Source organism: Panulirus ornatus, chromosome 23 (assembly GCF_036320965.1).
Source record: "Panulirus ornatus isolate Po-2019 chromosome 23, ASM3632096v1, whole genome shotgun sequence".
NCBI classification, from domain to species: Eukaryota; Metazoa; Arthropoda; class Malacostraca; order Decapoda; family Palinuridae; genus Panulirus; species Panulirus ornatus.
This window is the reverse complement of record NC_092246.1, coordinates 8046291-8072153: the sequence shown is the minus strand read 5'-3', so window position 1 is coordinate 8072153 and position 25863 is coordinate 8046291. Positions and strand designations below refer to the sequence as shown.

At 39.7% G+C, this 25863-nt stretch overlaps 1 protein-coding gene across 2 annotated transcripts in view; it reads right to left on the bottom strand.

Moving 5' to 3' along the window:
* LOC139756779 (ER degradation-enhancing alpha-mannosidase-like protein 1) overlaps positions 1 to 20233 on the bottom strand; it is a 59396-nt gene extending 39163 nt beyond the window's left edge. Inside the window, exons 1-6 of one of the 2 annotated variants that reach the window (XM_071676561.1) lie at positions 19917 to 20050; positions 16296 to 16471; positions 14799 to 14975; positions 13371 to 13542; positions 8510 to 8693; positions 2887 to 3061 (exon numbers count right to left, since the gene is read on the bottom strand). In XM_071676561.1, the coding sequence (XP_071532662.1) occupies positions 2887 to 3061; positions 8510 to 8693; positions 13371 to 13542; positions 14799 to 14975; positions 16296 to 16366 (779 nt within the window). In that variant the 5' untranslated portion in view covers positions 16367 to 16471; positions 19917 to 20050. Of the gene's footprint in view, positions 1 to 2886; positions 3062 to 8509; positions 8694 to 13370; positions 13543 to 14798; positions 14976 to 16295; positions 16472 to 19916 lie in introns of both variants that reach the window. The other variant, XM_071676560.1, reaches the window with a different exon arrangement.
* Positions 20234 to 25863: the final 5630 nt, after the last annotated feature.

The window sequence follows — 25863 nt, the reverse complement described above, 5'->3', positions numbered from 1 at the left end:
TCTTCACCTCCACAAGATAATGATCAGACATCCCTCCAGTTGCCCCTCTCAGCACAAAAACATCAAAAAGTCTCTCTTTCACGTGCCTATCAATCAACACGTAATCCAATAACACTCTCTGGCCATCTGTCCTATTACATACGTATACTTATGTATATTTCTCTTTTCAAACCAGGTATTCCCCCAATCACCAGTCCTTTTTCAGCACACAAATCTACAAGCTCTTCAACATTTCCATTTACAACACTGAACACCCCATGTACACCAATCATACCCTCAACTGCCACATTACTCACCTTTGCATTCAAATCATCTTTCACTATAACCCGATCTTGTGCATTAAAGCTGCTAACACACTCACTCAGCTGCTCCCAAAACACCTGCCTCTCATGATCTTTCTTCTCATGCCCAGGTGCATAGGCACCAATGATCACCCATCTTTCTCCCTCCACTTTCAGTTTTACCCATATCAATGTAGAGTTTATTTTCTTACACTCTATCACATACTCCCACAACTCCTGCTTCAGGAGTAGTGCTACTCCTTCCTTTGCTCTTGTCCTCTCACCAACCCCTGACTTCACTCCTAAGACATTCCCAAACTACTCTTCCCCTTTACACTTGAGCTTCATTTCACTCAGAGCCAAAACATCCAGGTTCCTTTCCTCAAACATGCTACCTATCTGTCCATTTTCCACATCTTGGTTACATCTACACACACACTTAAACACCCTAATCTGAGCCTTCGAGGAGGATATGCACTCCCTGCAAGACTCCTTCTCCTGTTTCACCTTTTAGAAAGTTAAAATACAAGGAGGGGAGGATTTCTAGCCCCCACTCCCGTCCCCTTTAATTTCCTTCTACGACATGCGGGAATGCTTGGAAAGTATTCTTTTTCCCCTATCCCCAGGGATAATGGGATGTTAACATGTATTACTTCAACCTAATGCTCCCAGCTAATGCTCCTACCAACCACTTACACCTAATACTCATGCCTGAAGTTCCAACCTGCTACCTCTATCTATTGCTCCTACCATTTTGCCAAAAAGCTGGGCTAGGACAAAGCTTTCACTGCAGGAAAATCTAGAGTTATGAAGAATGAGTTGTGTGAGTTAAGTGTTGTCAAGTGTTATTTGTGACAATGAGAAATAATATGTTTGTGAACAGAATATCTGCAGTCCACATGTGGGTAGGCCTAGATGGGTGCTGTGGCACTGTACAATAATTTCATCCTACTGTCAATTATCCTCGAGCCAGAATAACAGCACATTCTTATGAAAGTTCTAGGGAGGATCTGAATGACTAAATTTTAGCTAGAATTAATGGGCCAGGCAGATGATGATCTGTTCTCAGATTATGTGGACAATGGTTTTATGGCCACTGACTCTTCCAGCACTGAGAATTGACTGAGATGAGTCAATAGAAGACATTTCTAGCACAATTAGTGACAGACATGCCTGACCTTGAAAACACTGCATCTAACTGGTACTGCTAGTAATTTCACAAATTTGTATAATTTTGTAGTTAGGAAAAATAATATATGAATCATATTCATTATAACAAGATTTATCCCATGAAATTAAACATCAATTATCAGTAATAAATTTTTCAGTGGACATAAAATAAATGATAAAACATGTGCAGTGGTAAAACACTCATAACTCATGCCTTAATCTTGCATTTTTATGCATAGGTAGAAATGAATATAACACTTATACATGCCACTGGAGTGAAAGTAGCAGTTGATACATTTTTCTGAGGGGAATTTTTTTCACTGTTAAATATATCTCTGAAAATGTATGAAGTGCCTTCTCAAACAATGTGAAAAACTGAAATCCATAGGGTTGGTGAAGGAACCTGAGTTGTGGGATTAAAGAGCATGCAGCACTCATAAACAATGGTTTAGCAGGTAAGATGCATCTCACTGAAATCAGAAAATATGCTCTAATTAATCATGAAAAGACTTAAGATATTTATTTTTATATTTATTTTGCTTTGTCGCTGTCTCCCGCATTTGCGAGGTAAGATATATACTTGTTAATATTCTACAGCTTTACCTCCAGGGTGCATGAAAATTATTACACTGCCTCACTGAAGCATTAATATGAGGGGCCCTCATCACTCATCTACCAAAAATAATGCCTACTCTTCATACAAAATGAGCATGACTTTCAGTAAACCTTTTGAAATGTTCAATTATAATGTTTTGCCCTGAGAAATTAAAACTATAAAAGGTATCTGCCCTACTGGTAAACTTGATCAAGGGCTATCCACCACTATTCACCAATCATCTCAATAAAGTTTTGGTTCAATCTTCTCTGTGGTTTTAGACAAGATTTAGAAATTCTAGCCAATCAGAGACTATTTAGCCTGGTGACAGCTATACCTGAAGGTGAATAAGCAAGAGATACAAAAATATGATAAAGGACCATCCAGAGATCATTTTTGCATACTTTCCTGCCTTAATGATGTATTATTCAAAAACGCAGATAAATAAAAAATAAAGAACACATTAAGTCACTAGCTGTCATGTATGATGTACCAAAACCAAAGCCTTTCATCCACGGCCACAACTCATCATCATGGATATGTATAATTGTATATATGAATCCATCTCTATTATATTTTCTCAATGGAGGTTCCAGTCAGGGACAAAAATTCACATCAATACTGGGCCTTAACTGGGTATAGAGAGGCTAATGAAAGGGAAAAAGTAAAAACTGTTCTTTAAAATCATCTCAAATCTATCAACTTTTGCTCTTAATGCAGAGATCATAAAGTACAAACTGTCCTTTAAAATGATCTCAAATCTATCAACTTTTGCTCTTAATGCAGAGATCATAAAGTTATCAAGATTTTTTCCTCCATACATAGAACAGTATAACTTACCCTCTTCTCATATACTGCTTAATGAGAGTGTATGTTTCATTAAACATGAAGTAATCTTCAGGATGGCCAAAGAGGATGTATGCCTTCAGAAGATACTCATAGAAGCTATCTAGTCCAGCTCCAACACCACTCAACTCCCCTACCCATTTACCTGTATTCACATCTACCACATTGCCTGTAGGAAGATAAAAAAAAGTCTCTTCCAATTTGTTTTCTAAAAAGGTTGATAAGTAATGAAGAGATAAATGTAATACAACAACTTTTACGCAATCATCTAATTACAACCAAAAGACTGCTCCAATGAAGCAATACAAGGTCATGGATCTTAAAAATAGAGCTCTATTAGAAAAGTTTCTTTAATCAATTCTTGGTTCAGTTAGGCATAGATCTGTCTACAAAAAAATAAGGGCACCTCCAGAGTCCAAACACATTCATGAGGTAATTCTATAAAATTCAAGGTCTATGTGCACACATATGTACATTCTTGTACGTGGGAATTTATATCAGCAGTGGAGGAAGGTAAACAGATATTACAATCATCCGCCCTTAAGTTTCCAAGGGATACTCAAATTATTATGCAAATCAACAGTCTGCTAAGTACGACATGGCCTAGTTAATGGCTGAGGCATGCAAGCTATCTATCTATCTATATATCTGACACCTGCTCCCAATTGCAGCTCCTCAAAGGGGTGGCTACAGCAATAGTTTCCATAACTTCTGAACTCCAGTGCCTCTTTTTAACCTTCAGTGCCTCATCCTTAACAGGCCACTGGCAGAGGGCAACTCTAGTGCAACATTTGCAGAGGCTCCTTCCTCATGTTCCTACTGACTACTTCTACCTAAGGCTCCTGTTCAACGTTCCTACCTCGTACTTCTACCCATGTTTCTACATAGTGCCCCTACCTAAATGTTTCTACCCACTAATTCTACCTATTGCTTGTACCATTTTGTCAAAAGGCAGGGCTACTACAATGTGCTCACTGCAGGAAAATCCTGAGTTACAAAGAATGAGCTGTGTGAGTTAAGGGTTGCTGTATTATGTAAGACAGATGAAACTGTATGTTTGTAGACAGAATGCCAGTAGTCCACATGTGGGTGAGGCAGAAAGAAAAGACAGCTATGTGGGTCAGAGCAGTGCAGCCAGACAACCACTGAAGTGCTGGCTCACTATGCAGCCATCACTAACCTTCCAGGTGGGTAGTTACAGCAATACACCTTTCTGGCTGTTGGCTGCCTATCAACAACTACCTACATGCAAGCAACTAGTAGAAACCAAAATACTATCGAACGAGGAGAGAACCAACATGATGGTTTAGGGAAGTCAAACTGGGAAAACTTATATGATGAACTACTTAAGTAACTCTGTTAAGCTATGGCAATATATAGAGCTAGGGTCTTCCCAGATGAGAAAGCAGTATGATGTACATGTACATGAACAAAATAGGTCTGTGTAGAAGCGAATCAACAGCTTTGAAGACACAAGTCTGTGGTATTTGGAGATGACTCCCAGTCTTTTTAGATGCAGACTTTGCCAACTGGGTAATGTAAGGTTCCTAAGACAAATTAAATGTTACAGTGATACTAAATATGTTTACTAGAGCAAGTGGTACCATAGAGCCATCAGAAGATATGTTAAACTTATGAAGAGTTTCAGAATAAGGAACAGGGGCAGTGGCAGCTTGTAAAAAATGGGGGGACTCAGTGGAGCAAAAGCTTTCTCAACATACTATATACTGCAGTTCTATACAAGTAAGTCTAAACAAAATGGAGCTGAGCCCCCTGCTTTTCAAAGTGGGGGGCTTCTGCCATCACTGAGGAAGAATGTAGAAATGAAAGATCAACATGGGAGTAAACTGGGATATTCAATAAAAAGAAGGAAAAAGGTAGGAGATAGAAAAGAACCCCTTACAGACATTACCAGTGAGAGGAATAGGAGAGTCTGACTCAGCAAAATTAAAGGAATGGGCTAATGAAGAGGAAACTGAAATCCAGAGAACCCAGTAAAGCAAGAAAACAAAAAGAAGGGAACTTGGTCACTGAAGTCCAAAGTCAGACTCTATCACAAATTTTCATATTGTGCAAGCTATGACTTAAAATTAACAAAAGTCTCTTCAAGAAGATGGGTTTGGATATATGGATCTCTTCCGAAAATCAAACTAGTGATCGATGTGAAGTCAGCCAGAGTAAAGATGCTCAACCCTTTTAGTGCCACGGCCATTAACTAATGCCCCAAGTAACAGGGTTCCACTGGTGTTAATTTACACATGCAATTTCCAACCGTACACTGAATTTTGTATATAATGTAGGCTCTGTCGGTTGGTGATATATAGTAACTAAAGAAAGGATGAGTCACTGGAGCTACCTGGAGGTCTCAGTAATGTGTGAGTGCTGTGGTGGAATGTTTCACACCTTCTCTTGGGATTAACCACTATGCCCCTGCTGCTTATACTAAGGACTGAGAATCTAGTAAACAAAGTTTTTCCTTTGCTTGGAATCTTTAACTCTTCATTCACAAGAAAAAATACTGGTTTTGATTCTTTTTTTCTTCCTTTTCTACATGTACTCCTGATCATGTAAATCAAAGAATTACAAATCTTTGAGCATGCTCTAGATCAGTTAACTTGGTAAATATGGTAAGACCAAGGATAATTGGAGACTTTTGCCATGACCAACCCCCCTTGATGGGAATTCCCAAGGAGTTCAGGCAACAGCAACAGATTTAGACAGATAGCAATGTGTTTTTCCTAAACTAGGATTTTTTTCATTTTTGATTGTTGCTTCTTGCTTTTGTGAGGTAGCACCAGGAATAAAAAATAAAGAGGAGCCACATAGGCTCACATCCACTCTCAAGCTTTCAGGTGCACAGCACCAAAATCACAGCTCCCTATCCACAGCCAAGCCCCACAGACTTTTCCATGGAGTACCCCAGCCACATCATATGCCTTGGTTCAGTTCACTGACAGCATGTCAACCTCTGTATACTGCATTGTTCCAATTCACTCTATTTCATTGTTGTCTTCATTCATAAGATAAATGATGGTCTATATATCTTTTGTGTACTTATAAAAAAGATCTACTGAAGTACTTTCACTGTATTCTGTGCACAAAGGAGGTCAGAGTAATCAAATGCACACATAAAGGGTTAAGGAAACTCTAGCTGAGATCAGACTCAAAGACTATGGGGATACCAGAATTCAAAGCAACAGGGAGACAGTAGCAAGAAAGGAATAAAGGAAAGTGAGTTCTGACGATGAATGCGTGTTCTCTCAAGTGCAGTGTCTCATGATCTGAGAAAGAATCTCTATCATCTTTGTAGGTTAGAAGCCTCTATTCCCCTCTGCTTTCTGGGGAGATTATTGCCTCTTGTCCTTCGCTAATCACCATGGTGGTACCAGCTATAGCTCAGTTTAGACACACTCCCCTGCAATCAGAAGCCACCACCTCGTGATGATGGCACTATCCTGTTGGCTGTCTCCGTACAGGGTGGCCACCTCATGTTTGTTTGGAACAAGGATATCACCCAAAGGAGGCTAATAGTCCATTACTTAAGACAGAGTTTTCAAAAGAGAGGGGAAGGTTAAGCAACCTATGTGATATGTTTTATATAACTGAGAGTGGATATGGGAATGACTGGAACCATGGAAGTGAAAGTGAGTCATAGGATGGGGAAAGGGCATCAATTTTGGGAGTGATGAAGAAGTGTGGAAAGAGAGATCATAATCTGGAAGGGCAAAAATGGGTATATTTGAAGGGAGTAGTCCCAACAAATCACATGGATGCAAGGCATGGGCTACAAAAATGGCTGTGTGGAGAAAGGGTTGTGCTGGATATGAAATGTTTGAGGACAATATGTGGTGTGAGGTGGTTTGACAGTGTAAGTAATGAAATAGGTAAGAGAGAGGCGTGATAATAAAAAAAAAAAGTGTGGATGAGACAGCTGAACGATGCACTGAAGTGGTTTGGATATAAGGAGAGAATGAATGAGGAACAGTTGACAAAGAGGATATATGTGTCAAAAATAGAGGGAACAAGGAGAATGGGGAGACTGAATCAGATGTGGAAGGATGGAATGATAATCTATGGAAAGGTCTGTGAGGCCTGGTTGTGGATAGGGAGTGTGGTTTCAGTGCACTGCACATGACAGCTAGAGAATAATTGTCAGTGGGTGCGGCCATTCTTTGTCTGTTCCTGGAATTACTTTGCACAACTATACATAGGGGAAAATAATCTTATCTACCTCCTTTCTCTGTGTCCAAGAAGGTAACAATAGGAGGCAGAAGAAGGGGATTGGAAATCTCCCCTTATTGCATTTCAAAATTCAAAAGGTGGAACAGAAGATGGAGCCAAGCAGTGAGTGCTCATCCTCCTCAAAGGCTCAGACTGGGGTGTCTAAATGTGTGTGGATATGACCAAGATGAAAAGAAAGGAGAAACAGGGTAGTATGCCTTAGAAAAGAAATCTGGGTGGTCTGCCTTGGAGGGATACAAAGCTCAAGGGTAAAGGAGAACAATGGTTGAGAAATGTCTTCAGAATAAAGTCAGGAGTTGGTGAAAGGGCAAGAGCTAAGGAAATGGTAGGACTACTGCTGTAGGAGTGGTGGAGTGTGACAGAGTGTAAGGAAGTGAGCAGTCTAGGGCAAGAGCTAAGAAAATGGTAGCAGGCGTAATATAACTGTGTTAATCATTATGTAGAAGCAAAACAAATTATCTCTGATGTCTCACTTAGTTATCCCTGGGGATAGGGGAGAAAGAATACTTCCCACGTATCGTAGAAGGCGACTAAAAGGGGAGGGAGCGGGTGGCTGGAAATCCTCCCCTCTCTTTTTTTTTTTCTAATTTTCCAAAAGAAGGAACAGAGAAGGGGGCCAGGTGAGGATATTCCCTCAAAGGCCCAGTCCTCTGTTCTTAACGCTACCTCGCTAACACGGGAAATGGCGAATAGTATGAAAGAAAGAAAGTCTCACTTAGTGACTGGGTTAGAGTGGACTGCCAGGGGCAGGGGCTGGTGCCAGTACTACAAAACAACGGAGATGTAAAGAAAACTAACTTGACAGGTGCTATGACACTCTTGTAGGAGTTTCATTCTAGCACTTCTGCCCTTGGCCTACTCCAGCCTACATTAAATTTCTTTTTCTTCCTAATCAACATTTCATGACCCAAAGAGAAACTGCTGCAATACTTTCTACTGGTAATGGTATTACAGCACTAAAGATACTATTGTGTAAGGAAAGACTTTGTAAATACAATATTTGAATTATCTAAAACTAATGTTTCCAATCCATCCAACAATTGGTTATCAGTGGAAGGTTCGTTCAACAATGTTAATAGTGAAGCTGGAATAAACCTGGAATAAACCCTACCTTTAGCCCATGCCTCACATCCATATAACAATGTTGGAATTAATATTCCTTCAAACATACCCATTTTTGCTCTTCGAGATAAAGTTCTCTCCTTCCGCCTCCCCCACCCTTCCGCCTCCCCCACCCTGTGACTCACTTCTGCTTCCAAAGAGATAATCAAAAAAATACCCATAGCATAAAGCACATGCAAATCTACAAACAAACATACAAATGACAAATTCTATCAAAAATCTCAATTGCATTTACTTATGATTTGTAACTCACCAAGCAGCCCAGTTTTTGAATTTCTTAATTTCCAAAGAACCTTATTTGCTCTCCGAGCAGACATTTCATATACAGGATCTCCAATGAGACGGCTGAGAACCCCAAATTCAACTAGGAGAGATCCAGCACCAGCTGTACATGTGTCTGTACGACTTCCTTCTGGAACACCATCTCGTAGGTTGACCTGCAAAGGGGAGTTCATTTAGGGCATCTAGAAATAGAGCAACACAGCCAAAGTGTTGCATCATATCCCCTTATAACACAATCCTAATAAACAAATGGCATTTCTAATAAAGCAGCAGAGACTAATGAAAATGTCAAATATCAAGTTAATGGTAACCATTAGTAATAATTTTTTCATATAGTCTTACACTGTTGTTATGTACCATAAAAAGAACAGTGACCTAAAATAAATAAGGATGTGAAGAGGACCATGCATACAGAGCACAATCTAAAGTCAAGTAAAATCTTTCTGAATGCTGGTCTGTTGTTGCTACTGTGGTGTTAGGGCACTGTGATATGATTGTGAGCTTGTTTGTTTATAAAAGGACTATCATGTTATGGTTTGCCAGATGTAATGGGAGGTTGTGCAGGAATAGGCTGGAGGGAGTTAGAGGAAGAAATGCTCCTTGGAGAACTCCACTGCAAAGTTTAAGTAGTTTAGAGGTGAAACTACTATGAGGTATTCTGTCATGGTGGCTGACTATGAAATAGACCAACCAATCTGACACTGTTTTCATGTGAGGATGTTTTGGGGGTAGGATGATGTCTACTCCCACTAGCAGTGTGTGGAATAGGGGAGCTGTGGTTGGCTGAAGTCATCTCAGATGTGTTCTGTTAGCCTGATATGCAGCTTGGTGGTAGAGCGGTTGGATATGAGGCCTAGTTGTGTGGGTGAGAGCGGGATGTCTTACTTGATTCTGTTGTGGATCAGTTTTTCACAGCATCTGGATATTGTGGATAGATAGATAGATAGATAGATAGATGGATAGATACATACATACATACATACATACATATACCTTACAAGAAATTATGTAAGAACCAACATGATACATAATAAAAGAACATAAAAGAAGTGAATGTAGGTATGTGGCAGGGGTAGGTGATGTCTCCATGGTTGTTTAATATGTTTATGGATGGGGTTGTTAGGGAGGTGAATGCAAGAGTTTTGGAAAGAGGGGCAAGTATGCAGTCTGTTGTGGATGAGAGAGCTTGGGAAGTGAGTCAGTTGTTGTTCGCTGATGATACAGTGCTGGTGGCTGACTTGGGTGAGAAACTGCAGAAGCTGGTGACTGAGTTTGGTAAAGTGTGTGAAAGAAGAAAGCTGAGAGTAAATGTAAATAAGAGCAAGGTTATTAGGTACAGTAGGGTCAAGGGACAAGTCAATTGGGAGGTAAGTTTGAATGGAGAAAAACTGGAGGAAGTAAAGTGTTTTAGATATCTGGGAGTGGATTTGGCAGCGGAGGGAACCATGGAAGCGGAAGTGAATCATACGGTGGGGGAGGGGGCGAAAGTTCTGGAAGCGTTGAAGAATGTGTGGAAGTTGAGAACATTATCTCGGAAAGCAAAAATGGGTATGTTTGAAGGAATAGTGGTTCCAACAATGTTATATGGTTGCGAGGCATGGGCTATGGATAGAGTTGTGCACAGAAGGAAGGATGTGCTGGAAATGAGATGTTTGAGGACAATATGTGGTGTGGGGTGGTTTGATCGAGTAAGTAAAAAATAGGGTAAGAGAGATGTGTGGTAATAAAAAGAGTGTGGTTGAGAGAGCAGAACAGGGTGTTTTGAAATGGTTTGGTCACATGGAGAGAATGAGTGAGGAAAGATTGACCAAGAGGATATATGTGTCAGAGGTGGAGGGAACGAGGAGAAGTGGGAGACCAAATTGGAGGTGGAAAGATGGAGTGAAAAAGATTTTGAGTGATCGGGGCCTGAACATGCAGGAGGGTGAAAGGCGTGCAAGGAAAAGAGTGAATTGGAACGATGTGGTATACCGGGGTCGACGTGCTGCCAATGGATTGAACCAGGGCATGTGAAGTGTCTGGGGTAAACCATGGAAAGTTCTGTGGGGCCTGGATGTGGAAAGGGAGCTGTGGTTTCAGTGCATTATTACATGACAGCTAGAGACTAAGTGTGAATGAATGTGGCCTTTGTTGTCTTTTCCTAGTGCTACCTCGCACACATGAGGGGGGAGGGGGTCGTTATTCCATGTGTGGCGAGGTGGCAATGGGAATAAATAAAGGCAGACAGTATGAATTATGTACATGTGTGTATATGTCTGTGTCTGTATATATATGTATACATTGATATGTATAGGTATGTATATTTGTGTGTGTGGATGTGCATGTATATACATGTGTATGTGGGTGGGTTGGGCCATTCTTTCGTCTGTTTCCTTGCGCTACCTCGCTAACGCGGGAGACAGCGACAAAGCAAAATAGATAAATATATATCCCTGGGGACAGGGGAGAAAGAATATTTCCCACGGATTCCCCACGAGTCGTAGAAGGTGATGGGATGGGATCGGGGGCTAGAAAACCTCCCCTCCTCGTATTTTAACTTTCGAAAGGGGAAACAGAAGAAGGAGTCACGCAGGGAGTGCTCAGCCTCCTCAAAGGCTCAGATTGGGGTGCCTAAATGTGTATGGATGTAACCAAGATGAGAAAAAAGGGGAGAGATAGGTAGTACGTTAGAGGAAAAGAACCTGGAAGCTTTGGCTCTGAGAGAAACGAAGCTCAAGGGTAAAGGGGAAGAGTGGTTTGGGAATGTTATGGGAGTAAAGTCAGGGGTTGGTGAGAGGACAAGAGTAAGGGAAGGAGTAGCACTACTCCTGAAACAGTTGTGACAGTATGTGATAGAATGTAAGAAAGTACACTCTAGATTGATATGGGTAAAACTGTAAGTGATTGGAGAGAGATGAGTGATTATTGGTGCCTATGCATCTGGGCATGAGAAGAAAGATCATAAGAAGCAAGTGTTTTGGGAGCAGCTGAGTGAGCTGTGTTAGTAGTTTTGATGCATGAGACCAGGTTATAGTGATGGGTTATTTGAATGCAAAGGTGAGTAATGTGGCAGTTGAGGGAATAATTGGTATACATGGGGTGTCCAGTGTTGCAAATGTAAATGGTGAAGAGCTTGTAGATTTGTGTGCTGAAAAAGGATGGGTGATTAGGAATAACTGGTTTAAAAAGACATATACAAAAGTATACGTATGTAAGTAGGAGAGATGGCCAGAGATCATTATTGGATAACATGTTAATTAATAGGCGTGTGAAAGAGAGACTTTTTGATGTTTATATGCTGAGAGGTGCAACTGGAGGGATGTCTGATCATTATCTTGTGGAGGCGAAAGTGAAGATTTGTACAGGTTTTCACAAAAGGAGAAAGAATGTTGCGGTGAAGAGATTGGTGAGAGTAAGTGAGCTTGGGAAGGAGGCTTGTAAGAGGAAGTACCACGAGAGACTGAGTACAGAATGAGAAAAGGTGAAAGCAAAGGAGGTAAGGGGAGTGGGGGAGGAATGAGATGTATTTAGGGAAGCAGTGATGGCTTGCGCAAAAGATGCTTGTGGCATGAAAAGCTTAGGAGATGGACAGATTAGAAAGGGTAGTGAGTGGTGGGATGAAGAAGTAAGATTATTAGTGAAAGAGAAGAGAGAGGCATTTGGATGATTTTTGCAGGGAAATAGTGTAAATGACTGGGAGATCTTTAAAAGAAAAATGAAGGAGGTCAAGAGAAAGGTGCAAGAGGTGAAAAAGAGGGCGAATGAGTGTTGGGGTGAGAGAGTATCATTAAATTTTAGGAAGAATAAAAAGATGCTTTGGAAGGAGGTAAATAAAGTGCGTAAGACAAGAGAACAAATGGGAACATCGGTGAAGGGGGCTAATGGGGAGGTAACAACAGGTAGTGGTGATGTGAGAAGGAGATGAAGTGAGTACTTTGAAGGTTTGTAGAATGTGTTAGATGATAAAGTGGCAGATATAGGGTGTTTTGGTCAAGGTGGTATGTGAAGTAAGAGGCTTAGGGAGAATGATTTGGCAAACAGAGAAGAGGTAGTGAAAGCTTTGCAAAAGATGAAAGTCTGCAAGGCGGCAGGTTTGGATGGCATTGCAGTGGAATTTATTAAAAAACGGGGTGACTGTGTTGTTAAATGGTTGGTAAGGATATTTAATGAATGCATGGCTCATGGTGAAGTGCTTGAGGATTAGCAGAATGCATGCATAGTGCAACTGTACAAAGGCAAAGGGGATATCTACTTTCAGTTTTACCCATAACAATCTAGAATTTACTTCCTTACACTCTATCATACACTTCCACAACTCCTGCTTCAGGAGTAGTGGTACTCCACCCTTAGCTCATGTCCTCTCACTGAAACCTGACTTTACTTCCATGATGTTTCCAAACCATTCTTCCCCTTCACCCTTAAGCTTCGTTTCACTCAGAGTCAGAACATCCAAGTTTTTTCCTCAAACATATTGCCTATCTCTCCTTTCTTCTCATCTTGGTTACATCCGCACACATTCAGACACTCTAATCTGAGCCTTTGAGGAGGATGAGCACTCCATGCTTAGCTCCTTCTGTTTCCTCTTTTAGATATTGAAACACAAGTAGGGGAGGGTTTCTAGCCCCCTGCTCCCACCCCCTTCAGCCGCCTTCTATGGCATGTGGGGAATATGGAGGTAGAATTCTTTCTACCCTAACTCGTAAAACCTTAATTTCCAAACAGATGATAAAGATGCGGATTTCTTTAGGATTTTGATAAAATTATACAAAGAGGTATGTATTTACTTTACCATTTGTCATACCTATAACACTTGATGCTATTCATCACTACTAAATATTTTACTTTGAAATTACCCGAGGGTAAGGAAGTCCAGTTTTTGAGTTGTCAAATGCTGGAAGGAATCTGGAGGCGAGGTCTGACGCCATCTCGAGTAGTTCCCCATCATACCACTCAGGCTCTAAGTCCCCAAATGGCTGATTCTCATCCCGGATGAGAAGATGAGCTGATAACAATGCCCCTAACAATCTGAAGTTGCCAGAAAATTTGTCAATGATTTCATTCAATACCACAATATGGATAATCCAGAGACACTACAGTGCAATTAAAAATACTAACTGCTGTAATTCATAAATGGGAGAGCACTGATGTGACTGAACATTGGAAAATGAATGAAAAGTGAGTTGTACTGTATGAATATATGGGATATGAACTGTTTTCTTGGAGGCTTATGATCAAATGTATGTTGTACCAGATACATTCATGCAAATATGACCTAGAAAAGTGAGTTTTTAAGAGTGAAAAACTTTCTTTCTGAATTAGTCTTGCAAACTCTGAGAGAATCTCCAAGATCTCAAAGGGTTAGAAAGCTCTAACCCTCTGCCTTCTGACGAGATAAATACTTTTTCCTCTTTGTTAACCAAAGACCTCTGTTGTTAATCTCCTCCAGGAAAAGGCTTCACAAGAAAATGCACTCCAACATACATCTCCTCCAGGAAAAGGTTTCTCGAGAAAATGCACTCCAACATACAGGCCAGATTGGGCTAACAAAAGTCTTTTAATCCAAGGCAAGATGTTCCTTGCTGGGATGGCTTAAAGCTTCATGAGTGAACAAAAAAGTTCTCCCTCAGTAATTTCTGGAGATCAAATAATTTTATGATATTCAACTGGGCATAAAGCATGATGTTCTCCAACAACAGTCATTGAAGCCAGTATTATACAACACAAATAATATACAGTTCACTATCTATACACTTTATAAGATGTTTGTCTAATCACCTAGAGCATGGGAGAAACAAAAGGCACACTCAACCAGAGTGCTGCTAAGCTGTGCTAAATCTACATATCAACAGTGAATCATGAATTGTCATCTGAAAACTATAGCAATTTGAGGGTTAAGGAAGGTGACGTTGTTTCCTACACTGATGGAAGTGTCCATGATAAGAGGAGTGGAATGAGATGTGTGGCCTGGAATAAAAAGTCCTGAAAGAAGAAATGTGGTAGGATGAGCAGTGGAGTTTCCAAAACAAAAGCAAAACTAACTGCCATTCAATGATGTTCTAAAAAGTTAAGAGATGAACACTGAAAATAATATATTAATAATGAGTGATTCTAGATGTGCTCTTGACAAACCTGTTAGAAAGGAATGATGAACAATGGTGTACTTACAAAGGAAATCACATGCAATGCTGGGAACTTAGAATTTGGAAAACTGGGAAGACAGTTTTATTCCTTTGGGTAACTACATTCAACAATAATAAAAGTCATTAAATCTTAGCTCTTACCTGATATTAGCTTCAAAGACTTGTACGGTTGAGTTTTTATCAAAGCTAACATTTTCAATGACTAGCTGAACAGCTTTTCTAAACTCCACAACGTCACCAAGAACTGCAAGTGTGTCTAAGGCATCAATCAAAGTCAGGGAATAATCTCCAAGGATATCGTTGATGTTGATATTGGACCTGAGGAGAGAAAAATCTGTTAGTCACACATTACCACCAGAATGTCAGTTAAATTTTACATTAAATGTAGCTGCTAGATATTGTGTTCTTTGTTATACATTGGTAAGTACAGGAAAAGAATTTAATCGAAGGAATTTCTGCAAGGAACCCAGAAATATCAAAATATACTTTTTTTGCTGAAAAACATAAAAGCTTAGAATTAAGTACAACATTATGATACAGGTTATCAGAAAAAGAGGTAAAATCTAATATAAAGTACTGCAAACTCTGAAATATGCACACTATCAAATCATCTGCTTTTCTGTGTCAAAACAGTTATTGCACTACTATGAACCTTCTAGTTCCAATTCAAACACAGATCACAATGCCATAATGGACGTGAAACCATACCCAAATCAACTAAATATCTAGGCACTTGAAATATCTCTGTGAGTTAGGAAGAGAGCCAGAGGTAGATGATATATTCCCTTCACTCTGACCAACATTTCATCAAATTAGAATAACGTCTAGTGATTTGATGAAAATCCAGATCATTAACAAAGCTATTGAACACAAGTACATTATAACTAGCAGTAACAGAAAACATGTGAACAAAATATGTCCACAGGCAGTACAGTTAAGACAGACATGCAGACTTGGATCCATTTAAGAGCATAAACTAAGGATCAATCTTGCAAGTAATTTCAAATGAGAACAAAATCCACTACAACTTACCACAGGTAACAAATGGAAATTGGATGTGTGCATAATAAAAAATATATCTCCAATTACATACATGCATTATTTCTTTATCATGAGAATCATTCATGCAAAATTTTAGATCTCTTAGCATAGCCCCTATTTCAGAAATTATGAAAAGAAATCCATGGATAATATTAGCATACAAACATAAAAATGCTTGATTTGGCTCCAATTTTGAGCTAAGAATCTGATATGAGTAATTTCACCATGTCAGTTTTCAAAAGACGTTAACATTCAGGAGGCACTTTCACCAGCTGGAGATTAAAGTTAACGTAAAACATCACAGTGATGCTTTCAAACAGCTGAATCCAAATTGGAAAGATTACAAGTAATACCAACAAAAAGGATATTTTTCAAAAATGGGCAAAAATTTACTTAATCCATCTCAAGCATCCCTTTAAAATTTTTGAGCAATAAATCCCAAAGTACTGGACATTAAATACAATTACAAACTAGATAACATGCTGGTTCTGAAAGTATGAATAAACAAATAAAATAAAAGATATCAACAAATATTTAAAGAAAATAAACTGACAAACAAATATCCATTAAAAACATGCACATCAGTTCAAACCACACATCAGTGAGGGAAGTGTTGGGTGGTAAGCCCCAAGTGGAAACCCAAAGTAGGAAGAGGGTGGGCATCTCATGGTGGCTGGCTGTAGGTGGAAGGCTTGCCAGTACTGTATGTTCGCCTGAAGCCTGAAGTGCTGTGTCTATTTCTGAGTCTGTTCAGCATAATTACTGCACAATGCCTAAAGTAAAAGAGAGTGATATTATACTCTTTCACTGCAGATATGATAAAATAACTGATACTGTAGCTATAACACAGAAACTATCAAGAAATCACACTCTGCTGTGAGTTTTCACTCCCTAATGTTACATATAAACTGGGCTGTCTACAGCTCTTAGTGACTAACAGCTAACTCCCAGTTACATACCATTGTGTAAAAGGTATCAAAAGTAAATTATATAAATCTTATTAAACATTTCTCTCATGACAGCACTGATGATCTTATCAGGGAAAGTTAAATAATGTTATGAATAAAAAGCTACTAAGAGACTCAGATCTTCCAATATGGCATTTGCAGATGCCTACAAACTCAGTGACTGACTTCTAATCAATCCAAAGCTCCCTTTGGCATTCGTAAGCAACAAGAAGACAATACTACAGTATAATTAGTATTCACAGTGTATCTTGCACTACATAAAACTGATTTAAAATTTGTGTCATGCATCCTTAACTTGTTGAAAGTAACGCTGCTAATAAATGATCATGAGCAAAGCAACACAGCAATCCACGGTTTCTGCCATGCATTGTTTTTCATTACAAATTTAAAAAATTGTTAAAAACACTGTATTCAGTATTTAATTTGAAGTACAGGCACCTGAAATAAATCAACACATCAAAAATGTTATGACAATGATAAAATTTAGCAAAACTCTTTATCAAGAAACTTAAAAACTAAAAATAAATTTTGGTCTCATTGTTTTCTGCAGCTTGCTTCTTGGTAAATAGTATTCGCACTGGGGCCTTCTTTCACCTTCCCATCCTCATTACCTTGCATTTTTTAGGGCTGATTTTCATCGTTCATTCATCTGACCAAATTTGGAGTTTCTCCAAGTCCCCGTGTCAGCTGATGCAATCATTGTCATTCCTTACTTCTTTAAAGAGCTTGGCATCATCCACAAACATGTTGTAGTACATGTTTGTGTAAGAATGTGTCTATGTATGTAATGATTATTGAAGCCAAATAATTACAAAGCATAATTATACATTCGGTAGTAATGAGTGTGGGCCAAGTTAGATAAAGACTGATATGATTTAATATGCAGTATTTTATATGTGTGCGTGTGTGTGTGTGTGTGTGTGTGTCTAAGTATCAAAATGATTGAGAAGATTTAATATGCAGTACTTTGTGTGTTTCTAAGTATTTGTTGACCACCAAAGTTGTGCAAATCATCAAAGAGCTATCATTCATCATATCATTATCATTCAAGTATACTTATACTAAGGATAGACCAAGATGAACACAGGTGGAGATCAATATTGGCCAAGATAATTTCATAAGCTCAACTTTATTTATGTATGTTTATTTATGTATATACTAACTACTGCAATTGATTAAATCGTTGGAAAAGCTATCATTCATAATCTTATCAACAACCAATATAATTACCTTTATCATAATGGTGGGCCAAGGCCAAAACTGACGAAGATGATTTTACAAGCAGTCTTTTTGTTAATGATGTATTGACTAATGAAGTTGAATAAAGTGCCAAATAAGCAATCAATCATTGTCTCATCATCACTCAATAACAGTGGGCCAAGATTGCTGTGCTCAAATGTCAGTCATGTCACAAGTTATTTGCATGTAGATTTACCAAAACAATTTATTTTTCTGTCTATGTATGCACTAAAACTGAATAAGTCATTAAACAATCTTTGATTGACTTGTCATCACTCCTTGACAGTCATAGTTATAATAAGAATGGGCCCAAACCAGTAATGATAAGTATTCTCATTATTCATGGTTGTTTCCTATTTCTAATGTTAAAGGAAGTGCCAGGAACAAAAAAAGTTACTTGCATACATTCTCTAGCTGTGCAATGAACCAATACCATAGCCCCCTATCCAAAACTAGGCCCCCTCACACCTTTCCATTGTTTCCCCTGGCTGCTTTACATGCCTTGGTTGAACCCACTGACAGTATGTAGCCCCCTGCACACCAAATTCCTCCAATTCACTCTATTCCTTGCATGTCTTTAACCCTCCTGTATGTCTAATACATAAGCATCCATAATCTCATTCATTCTATCCTTCCACCTCCAATTCTGTCCCACCCTTCTCCTTGTCTCCTCCACCTCTGAAACCTTTATCTTCTTTGTTAACCTTCCTCATTCATTCTCTTCATATGTCCATACTTTATCAATTTACGAACACTGATAATAATACAAAAATAAACGTCATGGATATTCATGTAAGAAACAATAGAAGCAGGAGGTGCCAAAATGACGTTTGATAGGGGCCAAAGTGTTGGTTGATGGAACCAAAGTGTTGGCAGGGGTTGAAGTGTCAAATAAGAATTAGGAACTAAGTAATACCCAGTCAACTAATGAAGTAAATGTTTATATTAGCATTTTACTGCTTTTCTGTACGTATTTCTCTGATCTAAAATCCCCCAGAGTTCAAAAAAGAAGGCAGCAGAAATCGAGTCTCCCTAAATAATTAAAGCCACCAAAATCTATGGAGATAACTGAAGGATTCATAAAACACACCTGTATTACTGTTGGAAACCAAGTCAACTAATGAACCACACTGGATTTCAATGGATTTTGGTTGACTTCATTGAAAAGGCTATGACAGTAATTGTGGATTTCAGCAAGAAGTATGGCACTGAGACAATGAAATCCAAGATAACTGGTATAGAATCAATCAAATACACCAGTACTATAGAATACAAAGTTGACTTATGTAAACTCCTTGATTCTGGTTTATGTAAACTCTTGATTCTGGTGATTTCAGAGGAGAGGCTACAACACTGTGTAGTACTTACCATTACATAGCAAGAAGTAAAGCAAGGCATCACCTGGTTGGAGAGCATGAAACAGAATCATAGTAATACATACAGAAAAACATTAAACTATGAACACAAACATAAATTACATCAACAGATGGGGACTTGTACAAGTACTGGAGGATCATATCACCAATCCTACAGCAAGCCTCAAGGACTTTAGCAATTTTCATTGTTTAGGAAATGCCACAGCCACCATGCCAATCAAGAAGGCACTTTCTCACTTTAATCAACAATACAGTTTCTCAAATATATTCATGACACCTTCATGAAAGTAGCTCCATACAATATGTGAGTCTACATCATGCTCTGTAACCATTTCTGTTTTTACAACAAATCATATGCACCTAAACCAAAAGTAGCCACTTCCTAAAGATAGTATCGGTGGGGCTTAAAGAATCCACCAAAACTTCAGTGAGTACAAAAAGAACTCCAAATTCCTTCTTTTTAAAGCAAAAACAAAATCGAAATGAGTAAAACAAAGATCTTATAGTCAGAACATACACGTCCGTAAAAATGATAAACACCAAAAATCTGTTACGTCTGGGTTCATTAACAGCTGACTACACTAGGGTTCCATGGTTACTAACATATACAGCTTACTGAACATTGATATACTTACGGATTATCACGATCAGGTCCCCTCCCACTGCAGTAAATGGGATTAAGTTCGTCTTTGGGATAGGCATATTTCATGTAGCTGTTATAACCAAAATAAAACATATCTCTCGTGTCCTTCTTGAGTCTAAGTCTCTCATTTTCTGGCAAGGTTCCATATTTCTTTTCAACTCTATTCAAAGGATACCTGAAGATATTGAAGGCACATTCACTAGTATACAAGCCTTGAAAAACAATTTGTAAAAGCACTACGTAAACTGAAAGTGTTGACACCATAATAATATCGTCCGATGAACAGCTGACATGGTAAATAAACAACAAAACAAATGACAAACGAAATAAACGTACGTGTCCGCTGGCAAGCCATCTGCTATATATTACATAGAATAATTTCTACCATGTACATCATACAAATCTTATGATTCCACTATACTAGAAATGTCTTGATACAAATGAAAAAAAAAACTAACTTATTCAAGGCATATTTATTTCCCTTACGGAAAGGGTATTTGCGAGTATTTGACGAACGCAGGGAGTTCAAACAATGCTTGCAAAGAAATTGGTTGGGTGACCCACAAATGTGTTATAAACTTATCTCCATTTAGGTATATCTACCTTTAAAGAGAACTAAACCCTTAACACAATATACTTCCAGGCACCGTCGAAAAAGTTATTGCGCAAAGAACCAATTTCTAACATGTACCAGAAAAGAGAAATAGTTAGGTCACTTCGATATCTTATAGCTAAAAAAAATATTTTTCTCATCATCTACAACACTTTTTACAGAAATGTATTTAATAGGAAAGAATGATAAGTAATATTATATCATTAGCTGGATTAAGCGCACTTGCGCACTACATTGAAAGAAATATTCAGAATTAGGCAATGACATTCCGATAATAGTAATTAAATGATGCAATTTAAAGTTTTTTCATGATTACGCTAACCACATACACACACACATATATATATATATATATATATATATATATATATATATATATATATATATATATATATATATATGGATTTTTTTTTTTTTTTTGCTTTGTCGCTGTCTCCCGCGTTTGCGAGGTAGCGCAAGGAAACAGACGAAAGAAATGGCCCAACCCACCCCCATACACATGTATATACATACGTCCACACACGCAAATATACATACCTACACAGCTTTCCATGGTTTACCCCAGACGCTTCACATGCCCTGATTCAATCCACTGACAGCACGTCAACCCCGGTATACCACAACGATCCAATTCACTCTATTCCTTGCCCTCCTTTCACCCTCCTGCATGTTCAGGCCCCGATCACACAAAATCTTTTTCACTCCATCTTTCCACCTCCAATTTGGTCTCCCTCTTCTCCTCGTTCCCTCCACCTCCGACACATATATCCTCTTGGTCAATCTTTCCTCACTCATTCTCACCACGTGCCCAAACCATTTCAAAACACCCTCTTCTGCTCTCTCAACCACGCTCTTTTTATTTCCACACATCTCTCTTACCCTTACGTTACTTACTCGATCAAACCACATCACACCACACATTGTCCTCAAACATCTCATTTCCAGCACATCCATCCTCGTGCGCACAACTCAATCCATAGCCCACGCCTCGCAACCATACAACATTGTTGGAACCACCATTCCTTCAAACATACCCATTTTTGCTTTCCGAGATAATGTTCTCGACTTCCACACATTCTTCAAGGCTCCCAGAATTTTCGCCCCCTCCCCCATCCTATGATCCACTTCCGCTTCCATGGTTCCATCCGCTGCCAGATCCACTCCCAGATATCTAAAACACTTTACTTCCTTCAGTTTTTCTCCATTCAAACTCACCTCCCAATTGACTTGACCCTCAACCCTACTGTACCTAATAACCTTGCTCTTATTCACATTTACTCGTAACTTTCTTCCTTCACACACTTTACCAAACTCAGTCACCAGCTTCTGCAGTTTCTCACATGAATCAGCCACCAGCGCTGTATCATCAGCGAACAACAACTGACTCACTTCCCAAGCTCTCTCATTTTATTTATTTTGCTTTGTCGCTGTCTCCCGCGTTTGCGAGGTAGCGCAAGGAAACAGACGAAAGAAATGGCCCAACCCACCCCCATACACAATGTATATACATACACGTCCACACACGCAAATATACATACCTATACATCTCAATGTACACATATATATACACACACAGACACATACATATATACCCATGCACACAATTCACACTGCCTGCCCCTATTCATTCCCATCGCCACCTCGCCACACATGGAATACCATCCCCCTCCCCCCTCATGTGTGCAAGGTAGCACTAGGAAAAGACAACAAAGGCCCCATTCGTTTACACTCATTCTCTAGCTGTCATGCAATAATGCCCGAAACCACAGTTCCCTTTCCACATACAGGCCCCACAGAACTTTCCATGGTTTACCCCAGACGCTTCACATGCCCTGATTCAATCCACTGACAGAACGTCGATCCCGGTATACAACATCGATCCAATTCACTCTATTCCTTGCCCGCCTTTCACCCTCCTGCATGTTCAGGCCCCGATCACTCAAAATCTTTTTCACTCCATCTTTCCACCTCCGAGATAATGTTCTTGACTTCCAAACATTCTTCAAGGATCCCAGAATTTTCGCCCCCTCCCCCACCCTATGATTCACTTCCGCTTCCATGGTTCCATCCGCTGCCAGATATCTAAAACACTTTACTTCCTCCAGTTTTTCTCCATTCAAACTTACCTCCCAATTGACTTGACCCTCAACCCTACTGTACCTAATAACCTTGCTCTTATTCACATTTACTCTTAACTTTCTTCTTTCACACACTTTACCAAACTCAGTCACCAGCTTCTGCACTTTCTCACATGAATCAGCCACCAGCGCTGTATCATCAGCGAACAACAACTGACTCACTTCCCAAGCTCTCTCATCCAAAACAGACTGCATTTTTGCCCCTCTTTCCAAAACTCTTGCATTCACCTCCCTAGCAACCCCATCCATAAACAAATTAAACCATGGAGACATCACACACCCCTGCCGCAAACCTACATTCACTGAGAACCAATCACTTTCCTCTCTTCCTACATGTACACATGCCTTACATCCTCAATAAAAACTTTTCACTCCCTCTAACAACTTGCCTCCCACACCATATATTCTTAATACCTTCCACAGAGCATCTCTATCAACTCTATCATAAGCCTTCTCCAGATCCATAAATGCTACATACAAATCCATTTGCTTTTCTAAGTATTTCTCACATACATTCTTCAAAGCAAACACCTGATCCACACATCCTCTACCACTTCTGAAACCACACTGCTCTTCCCCAATCTGATGCTCTGTACATGCCTTCACCCTCTCAATCAATACCCTCCCATATAATTTACCAGGAATACTCAACAAACTTATACCTCTGTAATTTGAACACTCACTCTTATCCCCTTTGCCTTTGTGCAATGGCACCATGCAAGCATTCTGCCAAACCTCAGGCACCTCACCATGAGTCATACATACATTAAATAACCTTACCAACCAGTCAACAATACAGTCACCCCCATTTTTTTAATAAATTCCACTGCAATACCATCCAAACCTGCTGTCTTGCTAGCTTTCATCTTCTGCAAAGCTTTTACTACCTCTTCTCTGTTTACCAAATCATTTTCCCTAACCCTCTCACTTTGCACACCACCTTGACCAAAACACCCTATATCTGCCACTGTATCATCAAACACATTCAACAAACCTTCAAAATACTCACTCCATCTCCTTCTCACATCACCACTACTTGTGATCACCTCCCCATTAGCCCCCTTCACTGAAGTCCCATTTGTTCCCTTGTCTTATGCACTTTATTTACCTCCTTCCAAAACACCTTTTTTTTTTTTTTTTTTTTTTTTTTTTTTTTTTTTTTAATACTTTGTCGCTGTCTCCCGCGTTTGCGAGGTAGCGCAAGGAAACAGACGAAAGAAATGGCCCAACCCCCACCCCCCATACACATGTACATACACACGTCCACACACGCAAATATACATACCTACACAGCTTTCCATGGTTTACCCCAGACGCTTCACATGCCTTGATTCAATCCACTGACAGCACGTCAAACCCTGTATACCACATCGCTCCAATTCACTCTATTCCTTGCCCTCCTTTCACCCTCCTGCATGTTCAGGCCCCGATCACACAAAATCTTTTTCACTCCATCTTTCCACCTCCAATTTGGTCTCCCTCTTCTCCTCGTTCCCTCCACCTCCGACACATATATCCTCTTGGTCAATCTTTCCTCACTCATTCTCTCCATGTGCCCAAACCATTTCAAAACACCCTCTTCTGCTCTCTCAACCACGCTCTTTTTATTTCCACACATCTCTCTTACCCTTACGTTACTTACTCGATCAAACCACCTCACACCACACATTGTCCTCAAACATCTCATTTCCAGCACATCCATCCTCCTGCGCACAACTCTATCCATAGCCCACGCCTCGCAACCATACAACATTGTTGGAACCACTATTCCTTCAAACATACCCATTTTTGCTTTCCGAGATAATGTTCTCGACTTCCACACATTTTTCAAGGCTCCCAAAATTTTCGCCCCCTCCCCCACCCTATGATCCACTTCCGCTTCCATGGTTCCATCCGCTGACAGATCCACTCCCAGATATCTAAAACACTTCACTTCCTCCAGTTTTTCTCCATTCAAACTCACCTCCCAATTGACTTGACCCTCAACCCTACTGTACCTAATAACCTTGCTCTTATTCACATTTACTCTTAACTTTCTTCTTCCACACACTTTACCAAACTCAGTCACCAGCTTCTGCAGTTTCTCACATGAATCAGCCACCAGCGCTGTATCATCAGCGAACAACAACTGACTCACTTCCCAAGCTCTCTCATCCCCAACAGACTTCATACTTGCCCCCCTTTCCAGGACTCTTGCATTTACCTCCCTAACAACCCCATCTATAAACAAATTAAACAACCATGGAGACATCACACACCCCTGCCGCAAACCTACATTCACTGAGAACCAATCACTTTCCTCTCTTCCTACACGTACACATGCCTTACATCCTCGATAAAAACTTTTTATTCTCCCTAAAATTTAATGACACTCTCATTTGCCCTCTTTTTTACCTCTTGCACCTTTCTCTTGACCTTCTGCCTCTTTCTTTTATACATCTCCCACTCATTTGCATTTTTTCCCTGCAAAAATCATCCAAATGCCTCTCTCTTCTCTTTCACTAATAATCTCACTTCTTCATCCCACCACTCTACCCTTTCTAATCAACCCACCTCCCACACTTCTCATGCCACAAACCATCACTGCTTCCCTAAATACATCCCATTCTTCCCACACTTCCCTTACCTCCTTTGTTCTCACCTTTTTCCATTCTGTACTCAGTCTCTCCTGGTACTTCCTCACACAAGTCTCCTTCCCAAGCTCACTTACTCTCACCACTCTTTTCACCCCAACATTCTCTTCTTTTCTGAAAACCCCTACAAATCTTCACCTTCGCCTCCACAAGATAATGATCAGACATCCCTCCAGTTGCACCTCTCAGCACATTGACATCCAAAAGTCTCTCTTTCGCACGCCTATCAATTAACACGTAATCCAATAACGCTCTCTGGCCATCTCTCCTACTTACATACGTATACTTATGTATATCTCACTTTTTAAACCAGGTATTCCCAATCACCAGTCCTTTTTCAGCACATAAATCTACAGCTTTTCACCATTTCCATTTACAACACTGAACACCCCATGTATACCAATTATTCCCTCAACTGCCACATTACTCACCTTTGCATTCAAATCACCCATCACTATAACCCGGTCTTGTGCATCAAAACCACTAACACACTCATTCAACTGCTCCCAAAACAATTGCCTCTCATGATCTTTCTTCTCATGCCCAGGTGCATAT